Consider the following 21,918-nt stretch of genomic DNA (forward strand, 5'->3'; position numbering starts at 1 on the left):
ATTTGCTCTCAACACCATGATCTGTGCCGTGGCCTTTATCTTGTTACTGCATCATTGCTGGAGGCAAGCAAGTTATGGGCTAGAAGTCACCCTTTGCTGTCCAAACTCCCCTCCCCCTCCCCTCCCCTCCCCCCCCTCTTCCAAGACCCTGCTGTCCAGGGTCAACATGATGACTCCCTTGCAATGAATCGGTGTGTTCGTCGGGCTCTAAGGTCAAACACAGTGTTTCTTGCAAACTGCATTCACAGGCAGAAGGAGGGGGGTAAAGGGAGGAGGAGGGGGTCTTTGAAAGTCCTTGAGGCTGCCAAGCTGCTTCCTTCCTTGAAGGGGTGTGCAGAGCATGCAGGGTGAATGTCTAATAGTCTAATAAAGTACTCGATGTAAAGGACTGTCATTTTCAGCTACAAAGCACGTATTGAAGAAATGAGCCTTGCCGTAATGTTTTGTATGACCGCCATTATAATACAATTGGCATTAAATTATATTATAAGTACAGAATCTCACTTTTCAGAAAATACAAACAGAAACAGTAATAGGGAAACGAGCCATCAGGCACACACACAAACCAATTAAACACAAGTATGAACTCCACTGACAGCAGCAAAATGCTCTTAGATGCTTACAGATGTGGCCAGCAGGGGAGAAGGCAGAGAGAGGAGAGCTTGGGGTTGTTTGTAACGCCTCTATAAATGTCTCACCTGGAAGCACTGAGCAAGACCCTTTCTTTGGTCATCACAACAAAGATTGTAACGAGAAACAAGCCTTAAATCAGTAATGAAATTCAATTTGATGCTACTATTTAGTGAGTGGGATACACGAAAGGCTGTTCCACTGGGTTTATATTGTTCACTGGCTCTCTGGATGTATTTTTTGAGATTCACAAATCAATCAAAATAGCTAATACTACCTGCCCAGCATTTGTTCGAGTTCGCTGTTTGCTGTTTTAAGTTTCAAAGGGTTTAAATCCTTGCTAAACTGCTCTACAAAATATTTACTAAATATCCTGACAGGGGTTCAACCATTTCACTATTTCATGCGATAGTGCTTTTTTAACTGCATGGTTTAATTGTCTCGGGTTGAACTATAACGACCTGAGCTGCACTTGACACTTGAATAGGAATTTATTACCTTTTCAATTGACTGTTGAAGGGCACTGGCTGAAAGCACATCTCTCTTCTTTTCGCAGGTTATGTGACTCTGCCCGTCTCAAGCTGTTACTATGGAAGCCAACTCTGCCTTATAATTGGGGAGCTGGGAGTTTATATCGTCCAATGAGATAATATTATGATTCCTCAAGTTCCAATGCTTTCCTCATCTCTGTTGCCGTGAGGCTCTTGAAAAATACCTTGAAGAGCAGAAACAGTTGACCACGAGACAGACTGTCGACGACACCAACCACCAAGACCACCGCTTGGAAAACCTCTTCTGCCCCTTACACATTGCAATGACAGTTCCCTGTAAGACCTGTTTCCTGGGACAGCTCTAAGCCCCGTCGTAGCCATCATGACGCCCGCCGACCTGACCAATAAGATGCTCTGGTTGCTGCTATGCTTCGCCATGTGGGCGGGGCCTAAGGAAGCCCTCACTACCCAGTCCAATGAGCGGCGAGTTGTTGCCCACATTCCCGGTGACATCATCATTGGAGCGCTGTTCTCAGTGCACCACCAACCCCCTGCGGACAAGGTGTGTGATGGTTTGTGTGTGTGTGTGAGTGGGTGTGTGTGCGGTTGTGTGCATGTGTGTGTCTGTGTGCTTGAAAGAACTTGTGGTGTTTGAGTTTTTTCAGTGTTTTCAAGTAAATTCTACCTTGTTGGTGTCTAGCTAGACCAAGCTTATTGCTCATAGAGAAATTGATTAAGTTTAAACACACCAAAACAAATGTAAAGACAGGAATCATAGACGAACAGCAATCGATTCGACTTTTCACTTTCAATCGCTTGCGTCGCAAATTGCTTGCGTTACACCCCAGTCCCAAATCAACAAATGATTGACGGCTGTTTTTCTGCGCAATGGCCCTTTGACCCCCGCCCTTACCAGGTGCACGAGCGCAAGTGCGGCGCGGTGCGCGAGCAATACGGCATCCAGCGGGTGGAGGCCATGATGCACACGCTGGACCGCATCAACGCCGACCCCCACATCCTGCCCAACATCACGCTGGGCTGCGAGATCCGCGACTCCTGCTGGCACTCGGCCGTGGCCCTGGAGCAGAGCATCGAGTTCATCCGCGACTCCCTGGTCTCCTCCGACGAGGCCGACGAGTGGGGGGCCGGGGGGGTTCACGGTGGAGGAGGAGGAGGAGGAGGAGGAGGAGGAGGAGGCGCAGGAGGAGGAGGAGCTCCCAGGTGTGCGGACCCGGCGGCCACGCCCATGAGGGGGAAGAAGCCCATCGTGGGTCTGATTGGGCCGGGGTCCAGCTCGGTGGCCATCCAGGTGCAGAACCTCCTGCAGCTGTTCAACATCCCGCAGATCGCCTACTCCGCCACCAGCATGGACCTCAGCGACAAGGTAGCGGCCCAGGGGGCGGCAGCCATTAGTGGGGAGATGGATGGAAGGTTATGGGATTTAATGGGCCGGTTAATATGTTTAGGTCTGAATGTCTGTGTGTGTGTTGGTGTGTGGTGGTTTTTGCGTGTGTGTGTGTGTGTGTGTGTGTGTGTGTGTGTGTGTGTGAGTGTGTGTGTGTGTGTGTTTCCGCACCAGTCTAGCTGTGCGTGACTGGTTATAACAACCGACTTGAGGTGTGTGTGTGTGTGTGTGTGTGTGTGTGTGTGTGTGTGTGTGTTTGTGGTATATTTGTGTGGTGAGGGGGATTTTTAAAAGATATTTAGATTTTCATTATATTTGAATATATTAATTAAATCTTCTTTTCTTCCGATTCATCCATTGTGACATTTCAGAGCCTGTTCAAGTATTTCATGAGGGTGGTGCCTTCAGACGCTCAGCAGGCCAGAGCCATGGTTGACATTGTAAAGAGATACAACTGGAGCTACGTGTCCGCCATACATACTGAAGGTAATGAGACACACACACACACACACACTGCGCTGAGGTTGCTCTGTTCTGCAGCAGTGGATCCCCTAGTGTCCTATACAGAGATGGTGTGCCTAAGGGCATTACTTAAGGGCATTACTTAAGGGAATAATTGAAGGGCACTACTTAAGGGCATTTTACCACGTGTGATTAGCAGTTGATGTAGAAAGTGCCGCTATATGCATGGCCTATGTGTATGGGGGGGGGGGGGGGGGGGAGGTCATTTCATTTAGGGGTCATTTCCTTTTCAGTCAGGGGAGTGTGTGTGATCGATGCAGCCATACTTGCACATGTCTGTCAGCGTGGCCGTGTTGTTGTCCGACTAGCGCTCGGCGATGGCCTGTGATGAGCCACCACGGGCGTCTGCCACCTTGGAGCGCAAGCTCAAGGTCGTGCTGCTGACGTCTCCTGCGTAGCCAGTGCCAGGCTGAGAGAGAGAGAGAGAGAGAGAGAGAGAGAGAGAGAGAGAGAGAGAGAGAGAGAGAGAGAGAGAGGTAGCCTATAAGGGGAGTAGACATTACGATGTACAGAGGGAGAGAGAAGGGGTAAACATGTAAAGAGATGGAGAGGAAAAGGGAAGGGGAAGGGAGAGACAGAAGGAGACGTAGGAGGGAGAGAGTAATGGTTGCAAATAATACAGATGTACTGCTTTGTGTTTGCATGTATGTTAATGTTTTTGTGCGTGTGTGTATGTGTGTGTGTATATGTGTGTGTGTGTGTGTATGTGCGCATACATGGTAACATGTAGATGTTTTTAATTGGCGTAGTTTGTAATGGTGTTCATAAACAGTTATGAATGTGTGAGAAGACAGGACGCTGGATAGTACAAGGGAGTTATTGAATTGCAATCATTAAATCAGCACTTCATACGCAGTTTAACCCTGTTAAAGCACACACGTCACTGAAAGTGAGAGAGAGAGAGAGAGAGAGAGAGAGAGAGAGAGATCAAGTATAAGTATATATGCGAGATGGGGAGAGAGGACAACAAAAGACAATATTAAGATAGATTGCTTGACAGTGAATTGTGAGAGGCAGATATCAATCCTAAGGTTTTCTGATGTATATATAGGTTGGTATGTGCATGTTCTGCTTTGTGTGTGGTGGATGTTTGTCAGTGTCCTGTAGTCACTCCAGGCACTAAATCAGGCTGATTGATGAGACGCTGTAAGCACTTGTCCTTGTCTCTGCATGGCTGACTAGGGAAGGTTCACTAAACGTTCTTTAAAATATTTTTGGGGGTGAGGGTCTGCTTGCTTCTGAATGCATGTACAAAGTGTCTATAAGTATGTGAATGTCTGGGCCTTACATGCATGTCAGTGTACCTGCATCATGTGTACGTTATACCTGCATGTGTGTGCATGTGTGTGTGTGTGTGTGTGGTGTGTGTGCTTGTACCTGCATGTATTAGTGTTTGTGTGTTTTTTTGACTATGAATAGAGACCAACAGTGGGTCGGAGTTGCGACAGCTACAGTATTTGTATCAGCCCAAGTCAATGGGGCCCACCACAAAGTCCACAAATTCTCTTTATAATATTTCATGAAGACATCCCTGCAGTCTTTTACAGTGTTTGTAATAACGCTGTTTAAAAGAATGGCGTTAGGTAACGCCGTTATTTTTTCAGTAACGGCGTAATCTAATGGCGCACGTAACTAATTACTGTTTCTGTCGTTACAACGCCGTTACCGTTATTGTACGTTAAATGCGGTGCGGTACTATGAATTGATTGAATAAACTGCGTAATCCGAACGCACCCCTGGCTCCAAACACAAACTGCTAGTGAGGAGACCGGGTGGGTTAACAACGAGATAAGTGATTAGGATTGGCTAATGCAGAGTCATGTTTCATGGTAGCCAACACACCAAACAGATTTGATGAAGCAGCAGAAATGGCGAGTCCGGAGCAATCCAATGAAAATTTGGCATTTTCTGTAGTATTCGGCAGATGTTCCACAGCCTTTGCAACCAAGCAAAGAAAAATTCAGTTGGAAGTATATCAGGGCCTTGAATGGGCAGTTCAACCATTTAACACATTCAACACAAGGCCAAGTGAAAACTGCTCAGAAAAATCCAAATTCTTTGACATATAGCAACTTTCTTTTTTACAGTAACGCAAATAGTTACTTTCCCTGGTAACTAGTTACTTTTATTATTGAGTAATTCAGTTACTAACTCAGTTACTTTTTGGAACAAGTAGTGAGTAACTATAACTTTTTAAAGTAACGTTCCTAACACTAGTCTTTTATTATTCAGACTACAGCTTTTTATTCCGCAAGCTTGAACAAAAGAGAGACAATAGATCCAATGAACAACACAATTACTGTTGGTTTACCTGGCTGTTGCTCACTTTACCTGACCGGTGGTCAGTTTACCTGTCTGCAAAAATGTATTTCAGCTAGTCTTTTGACGTGAGGCATGATAAGGAGACCCCCAACAAAGGCAGACTAGTGAAAAGTCCTGCCACATTTTGGCTTTAACATTAAGCATTTCTAATTAACAATGGAAGTACACTCATCCAGTTCATGACCACAACCCTTGCTTAAATGAACATCTCTAGTAATCTAGCACCAAATTTACAGCTTGACACTGGAATACATGTGTGTGTTTGTGTGTGTGTGTGTGTGTGTGTGTGTGTGTGTTTGTGTGTGTGTGTGTGTGTGTGTGTGTGTGTGTGTGTGTGTGTGTGTGTGTGTGTGTGTGACTGTGGGAGTCTGTGTGTCGATGTGTCTAGTAGCTCTCCATGGGGTATTATACCGACCACTCCTGTGTGTTACTACGGCATGTTATAACACTTCAGATTGTGATAAGAGACAGGGGGTGCCGAAGGAATGATGGGCTGAAAGTGTGATCCAGTCTAATGCATTAACCACAGAGAAGTCCCCCAGTAGTGTGTTGAAGGTGAGCATGGTTTGGGAGTCACGGTGGGGGGGTTGTTGGTGTGTTGCCATTTTTCTGATTGGGGTGAGCGACAACACAGACTGCTGGATACCGGACAGGGGTTTTGGAGAATGTGTTTGTTAGCGAGTCAGAATACAGTACCGAATACGGTGGTTCAGGGAGAAATTGAAGGGATCAGGTCGGACAGGTGAGCTCAGAAAATATGTAGAGTAGGGGGAATTCAAGGATCTCATTTACTGGGGATGGATTTCAGTTTGGTGTTTTGATCCCTAAGCCATCTGAATCTCCGCTCCGGTAATGAATTTGTCATGGAAACAAAATCCCTCCATTCACCGTAGCTGCTCACACATTTCTTGCTAACAGCTGTAGTTAACACCTCAAAAAATGGGAACAGTTTGACCACATGGGCGCTGGTGTGCCGTGCTGTACTTGTCATGTACAGTGTTTACATCCCCGGTTTGGGACTCCTCTCCCAGGAGAGAGCGACAGAGCCTCGTCCTCTATGGAGGAACTTTATAGAGGAGGTATAGAGACAGTTGTACCAGCGACCGAGTGTCCCAGGGGAATGGAGCGGTGGAGATGGGGAGATGTGACGTCGCTCACACACGATTCCCTGCTGAGGCCGCAGTGAACTAGGTTACAAGACTTATCGGTCCTGATGATAGTCGCAACAAACCCATGCGTGTGTGTGGGTGTGTGCGTGTGTGTGTCGCCAGGGCCCTGACTACTGTGACAGAGGGAAGTGTAAAGTCCTGTAATTAGTGTCACAGTGAGAGGAATGAGAGACAGATGGCACAGATGGCCCTCCCCCTGCATGCACACACACACGCGCACTCACACACAAATACACACACGCACGCACGGCACAAACACACGCACAAGCACACACAAGCACAGGAGGAAACTCTGACACGCACATGCACATATTGGACATGCACATACAGATGCAAGCAACCATTTGTAGGTATAGATACATGCACATGTATAGAGACAGTCTGGAACCTGAAAGCAAGCATCCAGACCTTTCCATGCACACACACACACACGTACACACACACACACACACACACACACACACACACACACACACACACCCACACACACAAACACACACACAAGCACACACACACACACACACACACACACACAAGCACACACACAAACACACACTCACACACACAGACACACACTCACACACACAGACACACACACTCTCTATTATCTTCTTTTTTTCTGTACTGTTTCTATTCGGAATAATACATCCTGATGAATTATTCTGCATTTGAATCCCAAATGACAAACCAAAAACGACACCAATATGTATGGGGGAGAGAGGTAACAGCACGTAACAGGTAACAAGAGCAGGAGAAAAATACATTAGATGTGTTCTTTCTGCTGTAGAGGGAACACGAGGCTTGTATGAGTGACTAGAGTAGTAGCAGAGACAGGGGGAATCCTATGCTGTTATGTGCCAATGTGTGGAACCCTTCATTAGCATCCATTCCAGGTCACCCACTTTTTCTTGCGAAGAGCGAGGGTTCCACACGTTGGCGTGGTCTCTGTAAATCTCACTGGAAAACGTTTAGCCTGTTCCAAAAAGATCACTCCAATGGTAAGGACTGTTCATCCTCATTGTATCCTCTGTGACTGCCACTCTAGCCATCCATATGCACCTATTACCTGTCACAAACCGATGTAACCGTCTATCTATCTGTATATCTGTCTGTCTGTCTGTCTGTCTGTCTGTCTGTCTGTCTGTCTGTCTGTCTGTCTGTCTGTCTGTCTGTCTGTTGTTCTGTCTGTCTTTCTATCTCTCTGGCTGTCTGTCTATCTGTCAGTCTATATGTCCATCTGCTTGTGATACAGAACTCAAAAGCTTTAGGGGTCTCATCCCAGGGTTCATTTTTCAATGAGTGTGATCACCTAATTGACTTGATGAATTCTATGTCAATCTCCCGTCCTCTTTCTCGTTCCCTAGGTAACTACGGCGAAAGTGGGATGGAAGCTTTCAAGGACATGGCAGCCAAAGAAGGAATCTGTATTGCACATTCTGGTGAGAGCCAAAGACTCAATGTTTGTAATTCATAGAGGAAAAGCCATCACAAATATGTATATGAAGAGACGCTTTGCCAGACAAACTGGAATAAGAACATGCTCAGTCCATAGAACATATCAAACTCATAGTTATTACTTGTAATAACTGCTTTTTTAGCTATTATCTACCTCACAATATATTAAAAATATTTTATTATAGTATTGAATTGTGGTTTGTTAATTCATTTTAACTAACAAGCAAGCTGGAATCCTCAATCCAACAACTTGTTTTAACAGCTTTGTGTTTTTTTTCATAATTTTCCCCTTCCATCGTTTGATTGCAACAAGCGTTTGAAAAAATATCAAAGCCCATCGTGTTACATTTCAGATGCTCTCATTAAAAAAAACAAAAACAAACAACACGTCAGATGCCAGAGCGTAGTTTGAGGTTGGTTTCAAAGCCGTTTCCTCTGTTCTTTGGTCTGCGTTTTGTTGAAACATCTACCCGTCCCTGTGGTTTGGAACCCTGGCAGGTAAGATCTGGAGCAACGCCGGGGAGCACAGCTTTGACCGGCTGCTGGAGCGTCTGCGGGCCCACCTGCCCAAGGCCAGGGTGGTGGCCTGCTTCTGCGAGGGCATGACCGTCCGCAACATCCTCATGGCCATGCGGCGCAAGGGCCTGGTGGGGGAGTTCCTTCTGGTCGGCAGGTCGGTGGAAGCGGCCTGTTGTTGTTGTTGTTTTTGCCGTTGTTGTTGTTTGGGAATCATGAGAGGAGACGGTTGGATGTCAGTGTGAGGGGAAAGTTCTCTGGTTTAAACATTGGCGCGCATGAAGGGTTGGATCTCTGGTTTGGCGGTTCTTGTGGTTGTTTGGTTGTTGTTTTTCGCCCGGGGTTCTTGGGTATTAAATGTGGATTGACTGTTGTAAGAATGGAGTCTGTTGCTGAGAGGTGCTGGCTCAAACAGTACAGGTGAACTGTTGGCTTGAAAGCATTTGCTCGTATTGTTGTAGTTTTTTGTGGTGTTATCGTTATTTTTCTGGCACTGGGCGGCAACACACTGAAGTTTGGAGATGAGGTTATCCTTGTTGGTTTGGTGGCAATCATTCAGTGCCACTGCAGATTTTATCAAACATGAAAATATTCATATTCAATAATAGGTATTAATTCCTTCGCGTGGTGGGAGCTTTTCATTTAAATTTTTTAAACAGATGTTGTTTTTTGATTATGAGACTGTTCCCAAACACACAATTGGCACTCTCATAGCTCTATGAATTTACATTTGTGGATATACAGAGTTCTCTCTCAGTGTCTGATTATCATGATTGCTCCGATTGCCACTTGAATTCTGTTGCCATGGCTACCGTGTAATTAACATAAAATGAATAATAATTTTGCACCTATGGCAGGATTGGCTGCCAACACGCAGGAATAAAAATGGACTTGGAATAGAGTTGTGTTATCATATCATCACCAGTAGGTCTTTTCCATTCTGTTCTATTCTATCATCCCCACAGCAACCTGGCCTGCGTAAAGAACAGAATCTGATCTCCATCTTTACCACCTCCATCATCATCATCATCATCATCATCATCATCATCATCATCATCATCATCTCCATCATCATCTACATCACCATCACCATCACCACTACCTTCTCATCTTCTTCTGGGTCATCCCATGGCTGTCGTCATCTTCGTCAACATAAAAGTGTAGTGTGTGGGATTCAGTTGCATCTGGCAGTCTAGTTTGCAGATTGCAGCCAAAATATATACTACCAGCTTTCAACTGCACTCACCCCTCCCTCTCCAAAGACGTAGGAGATGATACAGTGGCCTGTAGGGGGCCACTAGGTACTTCCAGAATGTGTTTTATTGTATATGACAGCATGGAGTAGCCAAGTGTCAAGTGATGAGGGTCCTTGATAGATTCATTAATTATGATTTACTGATTGAAAACACGTTTTTGCAAGAGCTGTTTGTCCGGTCCGTGGCAGAAGACCAAATTTAAATGTAAAGGGCTGATTTTAACATAACGAAAACACAACAATTATTTTTTTTATGGGATAACACCCTAATTAAACGTATGCATGAATATTATATTCCATTTCTGCGAGATCCATTCCACTAGATGCAACTAAACTCTAATAAGATCCATACTTCAATACTAATCTAATAAGTGTGCAGTATACCCTGGTCCAGCCATCCATCTCTGTCTAGCAGGGTTATGGTGGGGCTGGTTAATTGAATATCAGCCTTCATTAGTCTGCCTGATAAATGGGTCCTGGTTCTGAAATTAGAGGCGCTCACGGGTCAAGGTATGCTCACTGGAGGTCTTTGGAAAGAACTTCTGATTATCTCACTGGCGCTCACACCCTGTTAAACACCCGGGTAATTATATTACCATAGAATGAACTAACACATACACACACACACACACACACACACACACACACACACACACACACACACACACACACACACACACACACACACACACACACACCTACACACACACCTACACCCATGTGTGTGTGTGTGTTTGTGTGTGTTTATGTGAATGCATGTGTTTGTGTGACGATGTGTATCAAAGACGGAGTGCACGCCCGGTCTAAATATACACGGATCAGAAAAATCGATGAATGCTGTATTTCATAACCGGATGGGACTGTAGCTCTATCGACACGTTTGCATCAACGACCCTCCTGTCTCTGACAGTGAGGACCTGTGGGGTGTACTACGAACCTCGCTGAACATACCGAGGCTTTCTTGGGAAAGCCTGGATCGACAGAGACGCAACTCGTGATCAAAGTTAAATGGCACTACGAAGCTCACTTAGGATTCAATTAGTCGAGCCAGGTTTTCCGCTTTAGGTACAATGGGCGTTCATGTGAAAGGGGCGTTTATCGCGTCATTTTACTCACCTTTACAAACTGGATGGATCAAGCACTCTATTTAAATGCGTATAAGTGAAAAGATTCTGCATATTGTCTATAAAATAATTATGCCAAATGCAGAATTGTTCACCATTAATCCCAATAGAGCATATAAGCAACGTCTAACCTGCCTTATTCTATAATTTAGGGAATTTACTTTAAATACATCCTATGTAAGAAATGTATGGCATATGTTTTCAACCGCTGAGAGGAAGCGGTGGTGGTGTAATGGATTATTATAAAACCCGAACGTCAACGACAGGGGTTCAAATCTCGCCGGTCTAGCATCATGCCTTTTACCCCCATAGATGTGGTGCCAGCACGGCCTTGAGAATATGGCTTCAAGTTCGAAATAAGCATAAAAATATAATTCCATAACCTTTAGTGAATAAGTATTTCATATGCATGAGAATTGGGACCTTTTAAGCTTCACATAAATGCATGTCACTTGGGAGACGAACGCTGCACGCAGACATTCAAGACTGACGCGCTACCTCCACTCTACCACTCTCTCACGAGAACACAATGCGCAACAGTAAGCGTTGTCTACATAAGGTCCAACAAGGACGATCAAATAGTGAATACCCTCTGTTTGAGAACCTGTATCTCTCATAAAGAATATTCTCAGACAATGCTTAGGGATCGGTCCCGAAAGAGCCTCTGTCGGAGAGACCCTAAGTCACCATGGTGATACAGCGACGCTAAAAGAGATCGACTTTCGTGTCACAGCTAACCCAGGCTTTGAGCGCAACATACCTCGCTAACCCACTAATCGAGGTTCGTAGTACAGGGCACTGGTGCCTCTCTATCCCATCAGCCAAGACAACTGCACAGACTCCAGAGCCATGTGATGACCATGAACATTAATCAGGTGGAGCTATGGGTACACGAGTGGCAGCGATGGACCGCAATCAGGCTCATGAAGGAGTCGATTGAACCCATGTGAACACGTGGCTCTTTAGTGGGTCTAAAGTAAGCACTTACAATTCTGGAAGATGGACGGATGACTAGAGGGGATTGTCCCACAGTGGTGAAGTAGTGATAGCAGCAGCTGGTGGATCGGGGATGTGCAGGGTACTTTAGTTGTCAGAGATACCTGGCTGGCTCGGGCTGCCTATAGCTATATGGTCTTGAGCTGCTTCATTCACTGAGTCTTCTGGCCAATAGTACAAGCTCTAGAGGGGCTGGTGGATTGAAGACCGGTCTTACAGTAGGCCGCCTAGAAGGACTGGAGTGTGTGTTCAAAAGCACCGAGGAACCTTTTACAAATGGCTGCAGTACCCTTCATAAAGGACTGCAGTCCCGGTTCAAAAGGTTTGCCATTGAAGTGTGAGTATTGAGTAGTGAGGGAGTAGACGTATTGTGTTGTCTGTGTTTTATGATCTCTTCCCTGCTGCTTCACATTGGAACTATGTTTCATACCAGCTGTTAGGTTCAGGTCAAAGGGTCGTTATTTTTCCCTGAAATGTCTAATGTCAATGAAAACATTGCAAGTACTACAGTGCTTCGTTAGTTCAAATGGGCATCATTTTATTTCAGTGTTGGTCAAGTTGAGTGATTCATAGTCTGTGGAAGCTTGGAGACATAATGTTCTCCTGCTCATCTGCTTTGTCCAGGTACAATGCAGCGATGCTGTAGTAAGCCTGCTGGGCAGTGGAGCAGAAACTGCAAACTGAATTAGTGTCCTTTTGTGAACTCTTGAGACGTAAAATAAGCCTTATTTTACGTGTTTAGGTGTGTGTGTGTGCGTGTGTGTGTGTGTGTGTGTGTGTTTGTGTGTGTGTGTCTGTGTGTGTATGTAGGTGTGTGTGGCAGTGCAGTGGATGTTCTGTAAATCTGCTTAACTATGTAAAGTAAAGTAACTGACGCACACACACACACACACACATGCGCAAACACACACACACACACACACACACACACACACACACACACACACACACAGGTACACAGTACCGTGCACGGACAGACACAGACAGTGGGGTTTAAGAGCCTGTGTATTGATTACCTCTGTTTTATCATTCCTCATGATGCCAGCAGGCAACAGACCCATTAATGAATAGCTGAGGGAGACAAGGTCTATGGCCACATGGGATACACACGCACACATAAACACGCACGCATGCACACCTAGACACGCACACACAAACACATACGCATGCACAACTAGACAGGCACACACACACACACACACAGACACACTTGCAAAGCACACAAGTGATGGAATGTGAAAACACACAGTAATACATTTTCACAATTATGGGTGGAGGCAAAAATAAAGACCAGTAAAGGATGGGCCAAGGGGATTGTTAGAGATTGATTTGTTATTATGTTCTCTCTCTCTCTCTTTCACTCCCTCTCTCTCTCTCTCTCTCTCGCGCACGCGTGTGTGTGTGTGTGTGTGTGTGTGTGTGTGTGTGTGTGTGTGTGTGGGTAGCCCCGCCCAATCTGCCGGCGATTTGAGTTCGCCCTGCACAAGGGTCTGGAGAAGAGCAATACATTTCTTTCTGCTTCCGATACGTTTTTGTGGGAGCCAATCACCAAGCTTGCTTTTCCCCTTGGCGCGCTATTGGCTGGTTTAACACTGACGAGAGGGAAGCAACGGCAAGCAGCCAATCGCGTACAGAGTCAGTTGAAATAGGCCCGTTGGTCACGCTTCTTGTGCAAAAGAAAATGACAGCAGCTTCCCCAGACCAACGTGCAATCTACGATTGAGCTTGGTCTGGCAATAGCCAGAAATGATTGAAGGCCCATTCTATTCAAAGTGCTCCGTGTGCTGTTTATTCACATCCATGTTTTATTTGTGAGTTTGTGTTCAATGTGGGTGAGATGTTGCTCGCCTCAATGGGCCAGGATGTAGGCAACGACTCATTACAGCTGGGGTAGATAAATAGAGGTTTTAAATGCCACACACACATGCGCACACACACACACACACACACACACACACAAACACACACACACACGATTCTTTCACACACCATGTATTTTTTTAGAACATTTCATTTAGTTTGGTTGCCACGGAAATCTCACCACCTTGTTTATATTCACACTAATGGGATCGTATTAATGAATTGCTGATTTATTGTTGACTTTATTGCACCTCATGAAACAACATTAACAACCATGTTCAAATATCTCCTAGTATTATATGTATGTCTATTTAAATCCAGTCATCTAAATGTGTAGATGAGCTAAGACGTGGAATTTTAAAAATGCTGCAGAAACTGCTCATGCTCTGCAGAGGAACTATGGGTTACTGTGGGTGTTTGTTTTCAGATGCTTGCCATTGGTTGGTTGTTATGTTGGTTTCTAATGCTGACTGTGTGGCTGTTCGGAAAGGTGCTGACCCTCCTCATGCAGCATTAGTAGCGGACCTGTGATCTGTGTGTGTGTCTGTTTGTGTGTCTGTGTGCGTGTGATTAAGAAGGAGGTAAGGGTTAGATAACCTGACCAAGGGTTCTTAAAGGTAGGCTGAGGATAAGGATCATCAGATTGAACCTACTACCTCTCAGCTGGTAGTCCAACACTTAGCCTCTACTATACTATCCTTTGTCATACTACTAGTAGTACACATCATCTTAAAACATGCCGTACTATTTCATTATACAGTCAAGAACAGAGAGAATTCCCAACAGCACATCTGTGGCGAAGCAGCATGGATTGCTGCGGGATTTCGCAAATCGAATTAACTAAAGGCTTAAATAAAAGGTCCATAAAATGCCCTCTATTCAAGGCAGCCTCAGAGCTGCTAATAGAGCCCGCACAAGGTGCCCAGACAGTGTCAAAAATAATGAATACACAGGAAAGTACAATACGAGAAGAAGAAATGATATTGAATCTGAATTGAAAAGGATTGGGATTTTCTTCTCCCTCATGTCATTTCTGCTTTCCTCAATAGCACGTCTGTGCCTCTTCTGCCTGCAGTTGCCATGGCGATATCCCCTGCCATATTTGGAAAATTCCGGAACCACAGCTGGGGCTTTATTTATGGTACACAATCACTGTTTATTAGCAGGCGTGTGTGTGCACGGGCACCTGAGTGCACGTGTGTGTGTGTGTGTGTGTGTGTGTGTGTGTGTGTGTACGTGCTTGCATTTGTGTCCAGGTGCATGAGAAGGTGTTTCTCTCTGGAACAGGCTGAGCTCTTCAGAGCAAAGGATGCATGGAAGCCCTCAGGGTCAAACGCTGCACCCGAGTCGGCTGTAGGCTCCCATTGTACATGTGTGCCTGTATTATACTACTTTATTCAACACCTGTAGCCTCAGAATACATGGCTCTCTGCATCTCCTCCTTCAATATATTGGCTTTATTTCAGTTGCCCCCCTTTCTATTTTATAACAAGTTTATTTGTGTTTATCTCCCTCTATCTCTCTCTATCTCTTCCTCTCTCTGTCTCTCTCTGTCGGTCTCTCTCTCTCTCTCTAGCTCTCTGTCTCTCTCTCTCTGTCTCTCTCTGTCTCTCTCTCTCTCTCTCTCTCTCTCTCTCTCTCTCTCTCTCTCTCTCTCTCAGGCTCTATGTCTCTTTGTGCATCTGCGTGTCTCTGTGTCCCTGCAGTCTCTCTCTCCCAGCTGTGTCCTCCGCTAGCTTGCAGTAGAGTCAAACGTGTGCTGGGTTAGAACAGATTCTGAGCTGAAACCTTCAGAGTTTGGGATCTCTCTCAGCGTACTGCTCGGCGGGAGTCGCTCTCCTCAATGGCCATAATTGGAGACACGGGCTAAACGGTGTCTCACGGTCAAACAGAGATGAGAGGCTCGTTGAAATCGGGGGCTCAAGCCATCTTTGAAGAGGCCGCCTTTGAAATTGATTTCCATCGGCCGCGACTGCACCTGGAGGAGGAGAGAGGGAAGGAGGGAGGAGGAGGAGGAGGGCAGCGGAAAATAAAACTAAAGGTGGAGAAGTGGGGCAGAGAGAGGACGGGAAGGAGGGGATAAGGAGGCGAAAGGGTGGAAGGGGTGAAGCCTGCTGTGAAAGGGATCTGAGTTGGAGACCATGGGTAATTGCTTGGGGGGGTTGGGATGGGAGAGGTAGCCAAGACTGTGGCAGAGGACGATCAAAAGGGGCAGGAGAGGAGATGCTCCTCGCCTCTCTGCTGGTGGAGAACCAGAGCAGACACATTTACGCCATTGATTCATAAGTGTGTGTGTGTGAGTGTCTGTGTGTGTTTGTGCATGTGAGTGTGCATATTTGTGTACGTCATCCATTCTGACATGCATCCTGTTAGACATTAAAAGTAACACTTTCGACGGGAAATAAATTTACCTGTCATTGCTGGGTCACGGATCACTGAAGGTGCACTGAATTAAACACACACACACACACAACACACAAGCGTTAGTACACTTCTTAATCATACACACATGCAATCACATGGATGCACAGGTTAATTTTAGCATACGATTACTGTGTTCGCTAGTATTAGGGTTAAATTAATGTTGATTAAAATAGGTATTGTTTCATGTCATTTAATTGCCAAAACGATGACAATTCATTTTGCTCTGATTGCTCAAAGCACAGTAATAACAGACTGCATGTAATTAAACACAAGGGGGAGGACAGAGAGAGACATAGAGAGAAAGACATAGGGCCCTATTTTAACGGTCTGAAACGCAAGTGAGAAGCGCCAAGCACAAGTAGCTTTGTGGACGGTTCTATGGCGATGTCGCTATTTTACCGGCGCAAAAATGACTCTTGCGCCCGACGCAAATCTAAAAAGGGTTGGTCTGCAGTAGCCTATTTAACTGTAGTGTGATTTGGGCGTAACGTGCAATAAACCGTTGAGAGTGCCAGCTCCCATCCCCTTTAAGAGCCATGAGCGCATTTGAATCTGACGAGTTGATATTTTGACAGCGCGTCTATAGTCTCCGATGAGACAGATGCACATGAATTTCAAACTTCAAATGGCTCAGTTTATGGCCAAATAATATGGCCTAATTCACACATGGAATAAGGTTTTCTTCCACAACTTCAGAAAAGCTGAGTGCTCAAATAAATTTCAGCAAAGAAAACTTAACACACATATTATATGCGGTAACTGTGGTTCTATTTAATGATATACGCAATACATTATCTTATCAGTATTGTATGCATTATCGTTATCGTCTTGTGTTCCTAATACGCATGTGTCCCCCCGTTAATATATATTGCCATGGACTGTATTATGCGTTACGTGTTTAGTTTGTGTGTGTTTAAACAGATGGACGCACACACACGCGCCCGCATTCATTAAGGCTACGGTCTGAACAGAAGACGCAAATGTGGCGTCGCGTCTTCACTTTTTATTCCGCGTTTAGACAAGCGTTTTCGGGAGGAAATCTGCGTGCATATGGTGACGCAAAAGTGTGTGGAATTCGATTGGGTATGCATGTCAGGCGGCTAGGTGGTGCTGTGATACACCATCACACAACACCACCATGTCTGAGTGCATGCGTAGAATCTTCCTTCTCTTATCTGCGCCGCGAAAACCAAAACATAATTACAAATCCTTCTCTGTTCAGTAATAATATCTCTACATATCCTTTACATTTCGTGGAAAGACTGATGCGTGGTAAGTTCGTGGTAAGTTTATTAGAGCTGTCAGAGCACCTTGAAGGTCCGACGCATGGAAATAATCCAACATATTTGTTTGTTTCCCTGTACTGGCGCTGTATGTGACGTAAACGCGTACGCGACGTAAGCAGATCTGAGCAGAGTTTTGCGTCTTGGCAGTGTAGACGGAAACGCTACGGCGGAGCGTATTTAAGTTTTCCACTCTGGAGGGTAGTTTCAGATTTTTGCGTTTTTAAGCCCCAAAAACGCCGTCACCGTCTAAACGAAAGGCACTTCCGATGAAATATTTTGTCGTTTTTACCCGCAAGCGTCCTCGGGGCCTAATTCTTTTACACATACACACACGCGCGCCTGCATTTATTCATTCTTTTTAACACTCACTCGCGGTTAAACAATGTTTTCTCACGATCAAATACTCATCAATCCTAAAAGTTATGGACATGTACACGATGTCTGTGTCAAGAAAATATGTGTTTGCTGAATGGTGTTTGCAGATGCATTGATTTTAAAGTACAACTTATTGCCGCTGTATCAGCTGTTCTTTCCCAAATAATTTACCAAGAATGTGGTAGATGAGAGAAGCAAAGTGTATGTGTGAGGTGCACAAGCAACATTATGCATGCGCCCTTTAAATAGCATCTGAACAACGCGCCACTGACTTTAAACCAGGTATTTCCTGGTTTGTGGCGCAAGTGGTTTCTAAAACTGCAAAATAGCACCAGGGAACGTTTGCGCCACCTTTCGCCGACCCGCCCCTTGGGGCGCTAGATACTTCCCTAATTTACCGACGCGTGGCGCAGGAGGGAAAAGAACGCTCTGCGCCAGTTGCAAACTAGCAACGACACATGCGCCAGTGAGAAAGTCAATTGCGCCGGATGCAAGATAGGGCCCATAGTGAGAGAAAAATGCATTTCAGGAAAGCAATAATAAATAGCTCAGATTGTTATTTTTTCATTTTTCATCATTTTATGTTTAGCCTAATGATGTTATTTGTATGTGTATTTTGAAGCAGTTAATAGTAGTGTATGTTTGTGTTGTTTCCGTGTGTTTATGTGTCTGTGTCTGTGTACCTATTCATGTTTATGTGTGTGCATGTGATAGAGATATTAAGAGAATGAGGAAAATCAGCCGTACCAGAGATACCTACAGAGAGCCAGAGAGACTGAGAGCAATACGGAGAGAGAGGAGGAAGGAGAGGAGGGAGTGAGCGTGATATAGATTGGGAGCGTTAGAGAGGGAGAGGGAGAGCTAGAGATGGAGAGGGGACATAAGTGAACCTTGTTGTGGTCTCAAGGGAGAGACCATAGACATGGAGACCTTCTATTGATCGGAGAACCTTTTACAGATGAGACCACCACCGGGAGATAACGCTCATCACATGTTCCTTTGTACTCTCTCTCACACTCGTACACACACACACACACACACACACACACACACACACACACACACACATACACACTTTCTGAAGTAATGTCTATAGGTTAATATTTGCAATCTGAGCTTCTAGAGGGGACCTGACCTTTGCTTGTGTCGCGCCCATTCTAACAGAGAAGAAACAGCTTTTCTCTGTTTGGAAAACCTCCAAATCAATTAAGAATTATATTATAATTGTATCTAATACTTCCTTGATGATCACAGGATGTATTCCGTAAAAGAACACAAAGAATACACAGACATACACATTGTAGAGGTCATGCTCTGTGTAGTGTTGGCAAACAAGTGTTTTGTGGGTGACAAATGCAGACTACATGCACAACATAAGCATTCATAAGATAATACCATCTAGTAATGATGACATCAAGCATTAATTCCACGTTACTGTTGGTAGGGCAAAAAATGAAATGGGGTCGGCAGTACACTACACTGCGTCACTGACTGTAGTGTTTCATATGCGCTCCCTCTGTCCACCGGCTTTCTTTTGAAACATCAGTAAGAAGATGTTTAGCGCCAGCTCCCACTACACTCCGTTAAAGGGCCAGAAGGCTGAAAAGAAGGCCGCCACTCCAACCACAAAGTTTGAGTAGGAAGCATAACCTGAGCTCAGCCCAGTCAGTACGTCACCTTAAATACAATGGAATACAATGTGATCTCTTTATTTTGTGTCAGAACTATTTCGATACATTATGGATGTAAAGGTGTACTTGAGATGTATACCTGCCTAGCTTAGTTGGCTTATAGATAGGTAAAAGATGACGCATTTTGGCCAAATTAGCCAGCGCTATTAGCTGCTAACTTATTTGGCCTATGACACACTGAGTTTGCTTCTAACTGTTAGGGTTAGGGTTAGGGTTAACACACACAGATCCCCGTCTCAACAACCGAGTCGACACGCATGGGCGCTTAGATCGAAATCCATGGTGGCCTCACAGAATCACTTAAATTGTCTGTGAAATGACCATATATATATATATATATATATATATATATATATATATATATGGTAATTTCATGGATCCCTGTGAGACCCGGTCTACTCGTTCGTTGAAACGGGGATCTGTGTCTGTGACACGGAATATGAGTGACATCAACTTGCATTGGAGCAAATTCCGTTGGTATATCACAGACAATTTAAGTGATTCCGTGAGGCCACCACGGATTTTGAGTTAAGCGACCGTGGTCGACTCGGTCGTTGAGACGGGGATCTGTGTGTGTGCCACGGAATATGAGTGTCATAACTTGCATTGGAGCAAAATCCGTGGCCATATCACGGAAATTGGCTCGTTTCTGTGAGGATTCCACGGATTTTGAGTTAAGGGTCCAATGTCATTTCACGGATTTCTGTGAGACCACGTTGCGAAATAAGGTTTGATCACGCCCCTGTTAACAACTTTGTGGATGTGTGTGCATTCACACTTCGATTTAACAAAATGAATAAACTATCGAATCACAAGTTGTGATCACCAGAATCCATAAGCTTGGGTTTGGTTAATGTTAATGTTAATGTTGCTTTGTAATCAAGGCAACCATTTATTAACAAAATGTTTGTACGCAAAACTACTCCATCTTGTTCAAGGACTGATTCATGTAAACCAGTGCCTTGTTGAATATAATTGCAAAACAATACTTAAAGGGGAGAGGTAATGTAGATTATACACTTTGAACCAGAATGAAGTATCAGGGAGCATTTATCCTGAATTTCAGGTGATTGCTTCATTTAATCCATTACAGCAGCTTCACAACAACTCATTCCCCGCTGCGCTCTATGTATGCTACAGACTCGCTCATGGCCGTTCATGTATTGAAAGACACATTTGCATGTTACATCAGTACTGGAAACCAGCAGAACATCAAAAGGGCAATAGGCCTATACCGATACTTGCTCTAGGTGAGCCTCGGGTATCAATGTATTGAAAACATTTGACAGCCAGTTAAGCCTCTAGTTAAATACATGTATTGCTGCTTACAGTTGGCAGCTTACACCATGTCTCATAGGCAATATATAAATGAGTAGCTGATGGCTAATTAAGCCAACATGTGTCAGCTTCTACTGGTCTATTAGCCAACTAAGCTCGTCAGGTGTTTAGAGTAAAAATGAACAGCTGCCCATTTCTTGTAACCTGTAAAAAATGTGTATAAAGTTGATGCCAACATAAATTCAACATCATTGCCAATTCAGTGTAATGAATACACTGTAATGTACACACAACCTTGAGACACTCAAGACTTGACTTTCTACACCGACGCATGTCGTTGCTAGTTTGCAACTGGCGCGGAGCGTTCATTTCCCTCCACAGGCACGCGGCGCTAAATTAGGGAATGATCTTGTGCCCCAAGGGGCAGTTCAGCGAAAGGAGGAGGCATGTTCTGGCGCAAACGTTCCCTGGTGCTATTTTGCAGTTTCAGAAAACAATTCCGCCACAAACCAGGAAATACCTGGTTTAAAGTCAGGGGCCCATTGTTCAGATGCTATTTTAAGGGCCCTATTCCGTGAGGCCACCATGGATTTTGAGCTAAGCGCCCATGCGTGTCGACTCGGTTGTTGAGACGGGGATCTGTGTGTGTGCCACGGAATATGAGTGTCATTAACTTGCATTGAAGCAAAATCCATGGCCATATCACAGAAATTGACGTGTTTCCGTGAGGATTCCAAGGATTTTGAGTTAAGCTTCTGTGGTCATTTCACGGATTCCTGTGAGACCAGGTTGCCATTTCTATAGGTAAGGGCCTGTAACTGCAGCACCAGAGTGAGCCAAGACAACACCATGGATTTATTTCAACAGGATTCTGTTCTGTCTTTTTCTGTCAGAAAAGTGAACAACATCATAAAGCTACATTTTTATTATACTCCTCTTTTGCTCTCTTTCTGACTATCTTATCTTGTTTCAGTGTGTATATCTGTCTTCCTGCTTTTTCTGTGTGTGTGTCTTGTTTCTCCTCATTAGTGTGGATTTCCTCTACTCCCTGTCTGCTGGGTAGATTTTTGGCTTTTAGTTTTTGACTTTGCCATTAATTGCCATTTATTGTTGTGTGTG

At 44.7% G+C, this 21,918-nt stretch overlaps 1 protein-coding gene across 1 annotated transcript in view; it reads left to right on the plus strand.

Annotated features, from left to right (window-relative positions):
• Positions 1–1,530: 1,530 nt before the first annotated feature.
• grm5b (glutamate receptor, metabotropic 5b) overlaps positions 1,531–21,918 on the plus strand; it is a gene marked incomplete at both ends in the record, with an annotated part of 51,982 nt that continues 31,594 nt past the window's right edge. The window contains 5 exons of the mRNA XM_079733674.1: positions 1,531–1,683; positions 2,038–2,505; positions 2,898–3,012; positions 7,904–7,978; positions 8,493–8,667. Of these exons, the coding sequence (XP_079589800.1) occupies positions 1,531–1,683; positions 2,038–2,505; positions 2,898–3,012; positions 7,904–7,978; positions 8,493–8,667 (986 nt within the window). The remainder of the gene's footprint in view (positions 1,684–2,037; positions 2,506–2,897; positions 3,013–7,903; positions 7,979–8,492; positions 8,668–21,918) is intronic.

This window comes from Pollachius pollachius, assembly GCF_949987615.1.
Source record: "Pollachius pollachius genome assembly, chromosome: 3".
Lineage (NCBI taxonomy): Eukaryota > Metazoa > Chordata > Actinopteri > Gadiformes > Gadidae > Pollachius > Pollachius pollachius.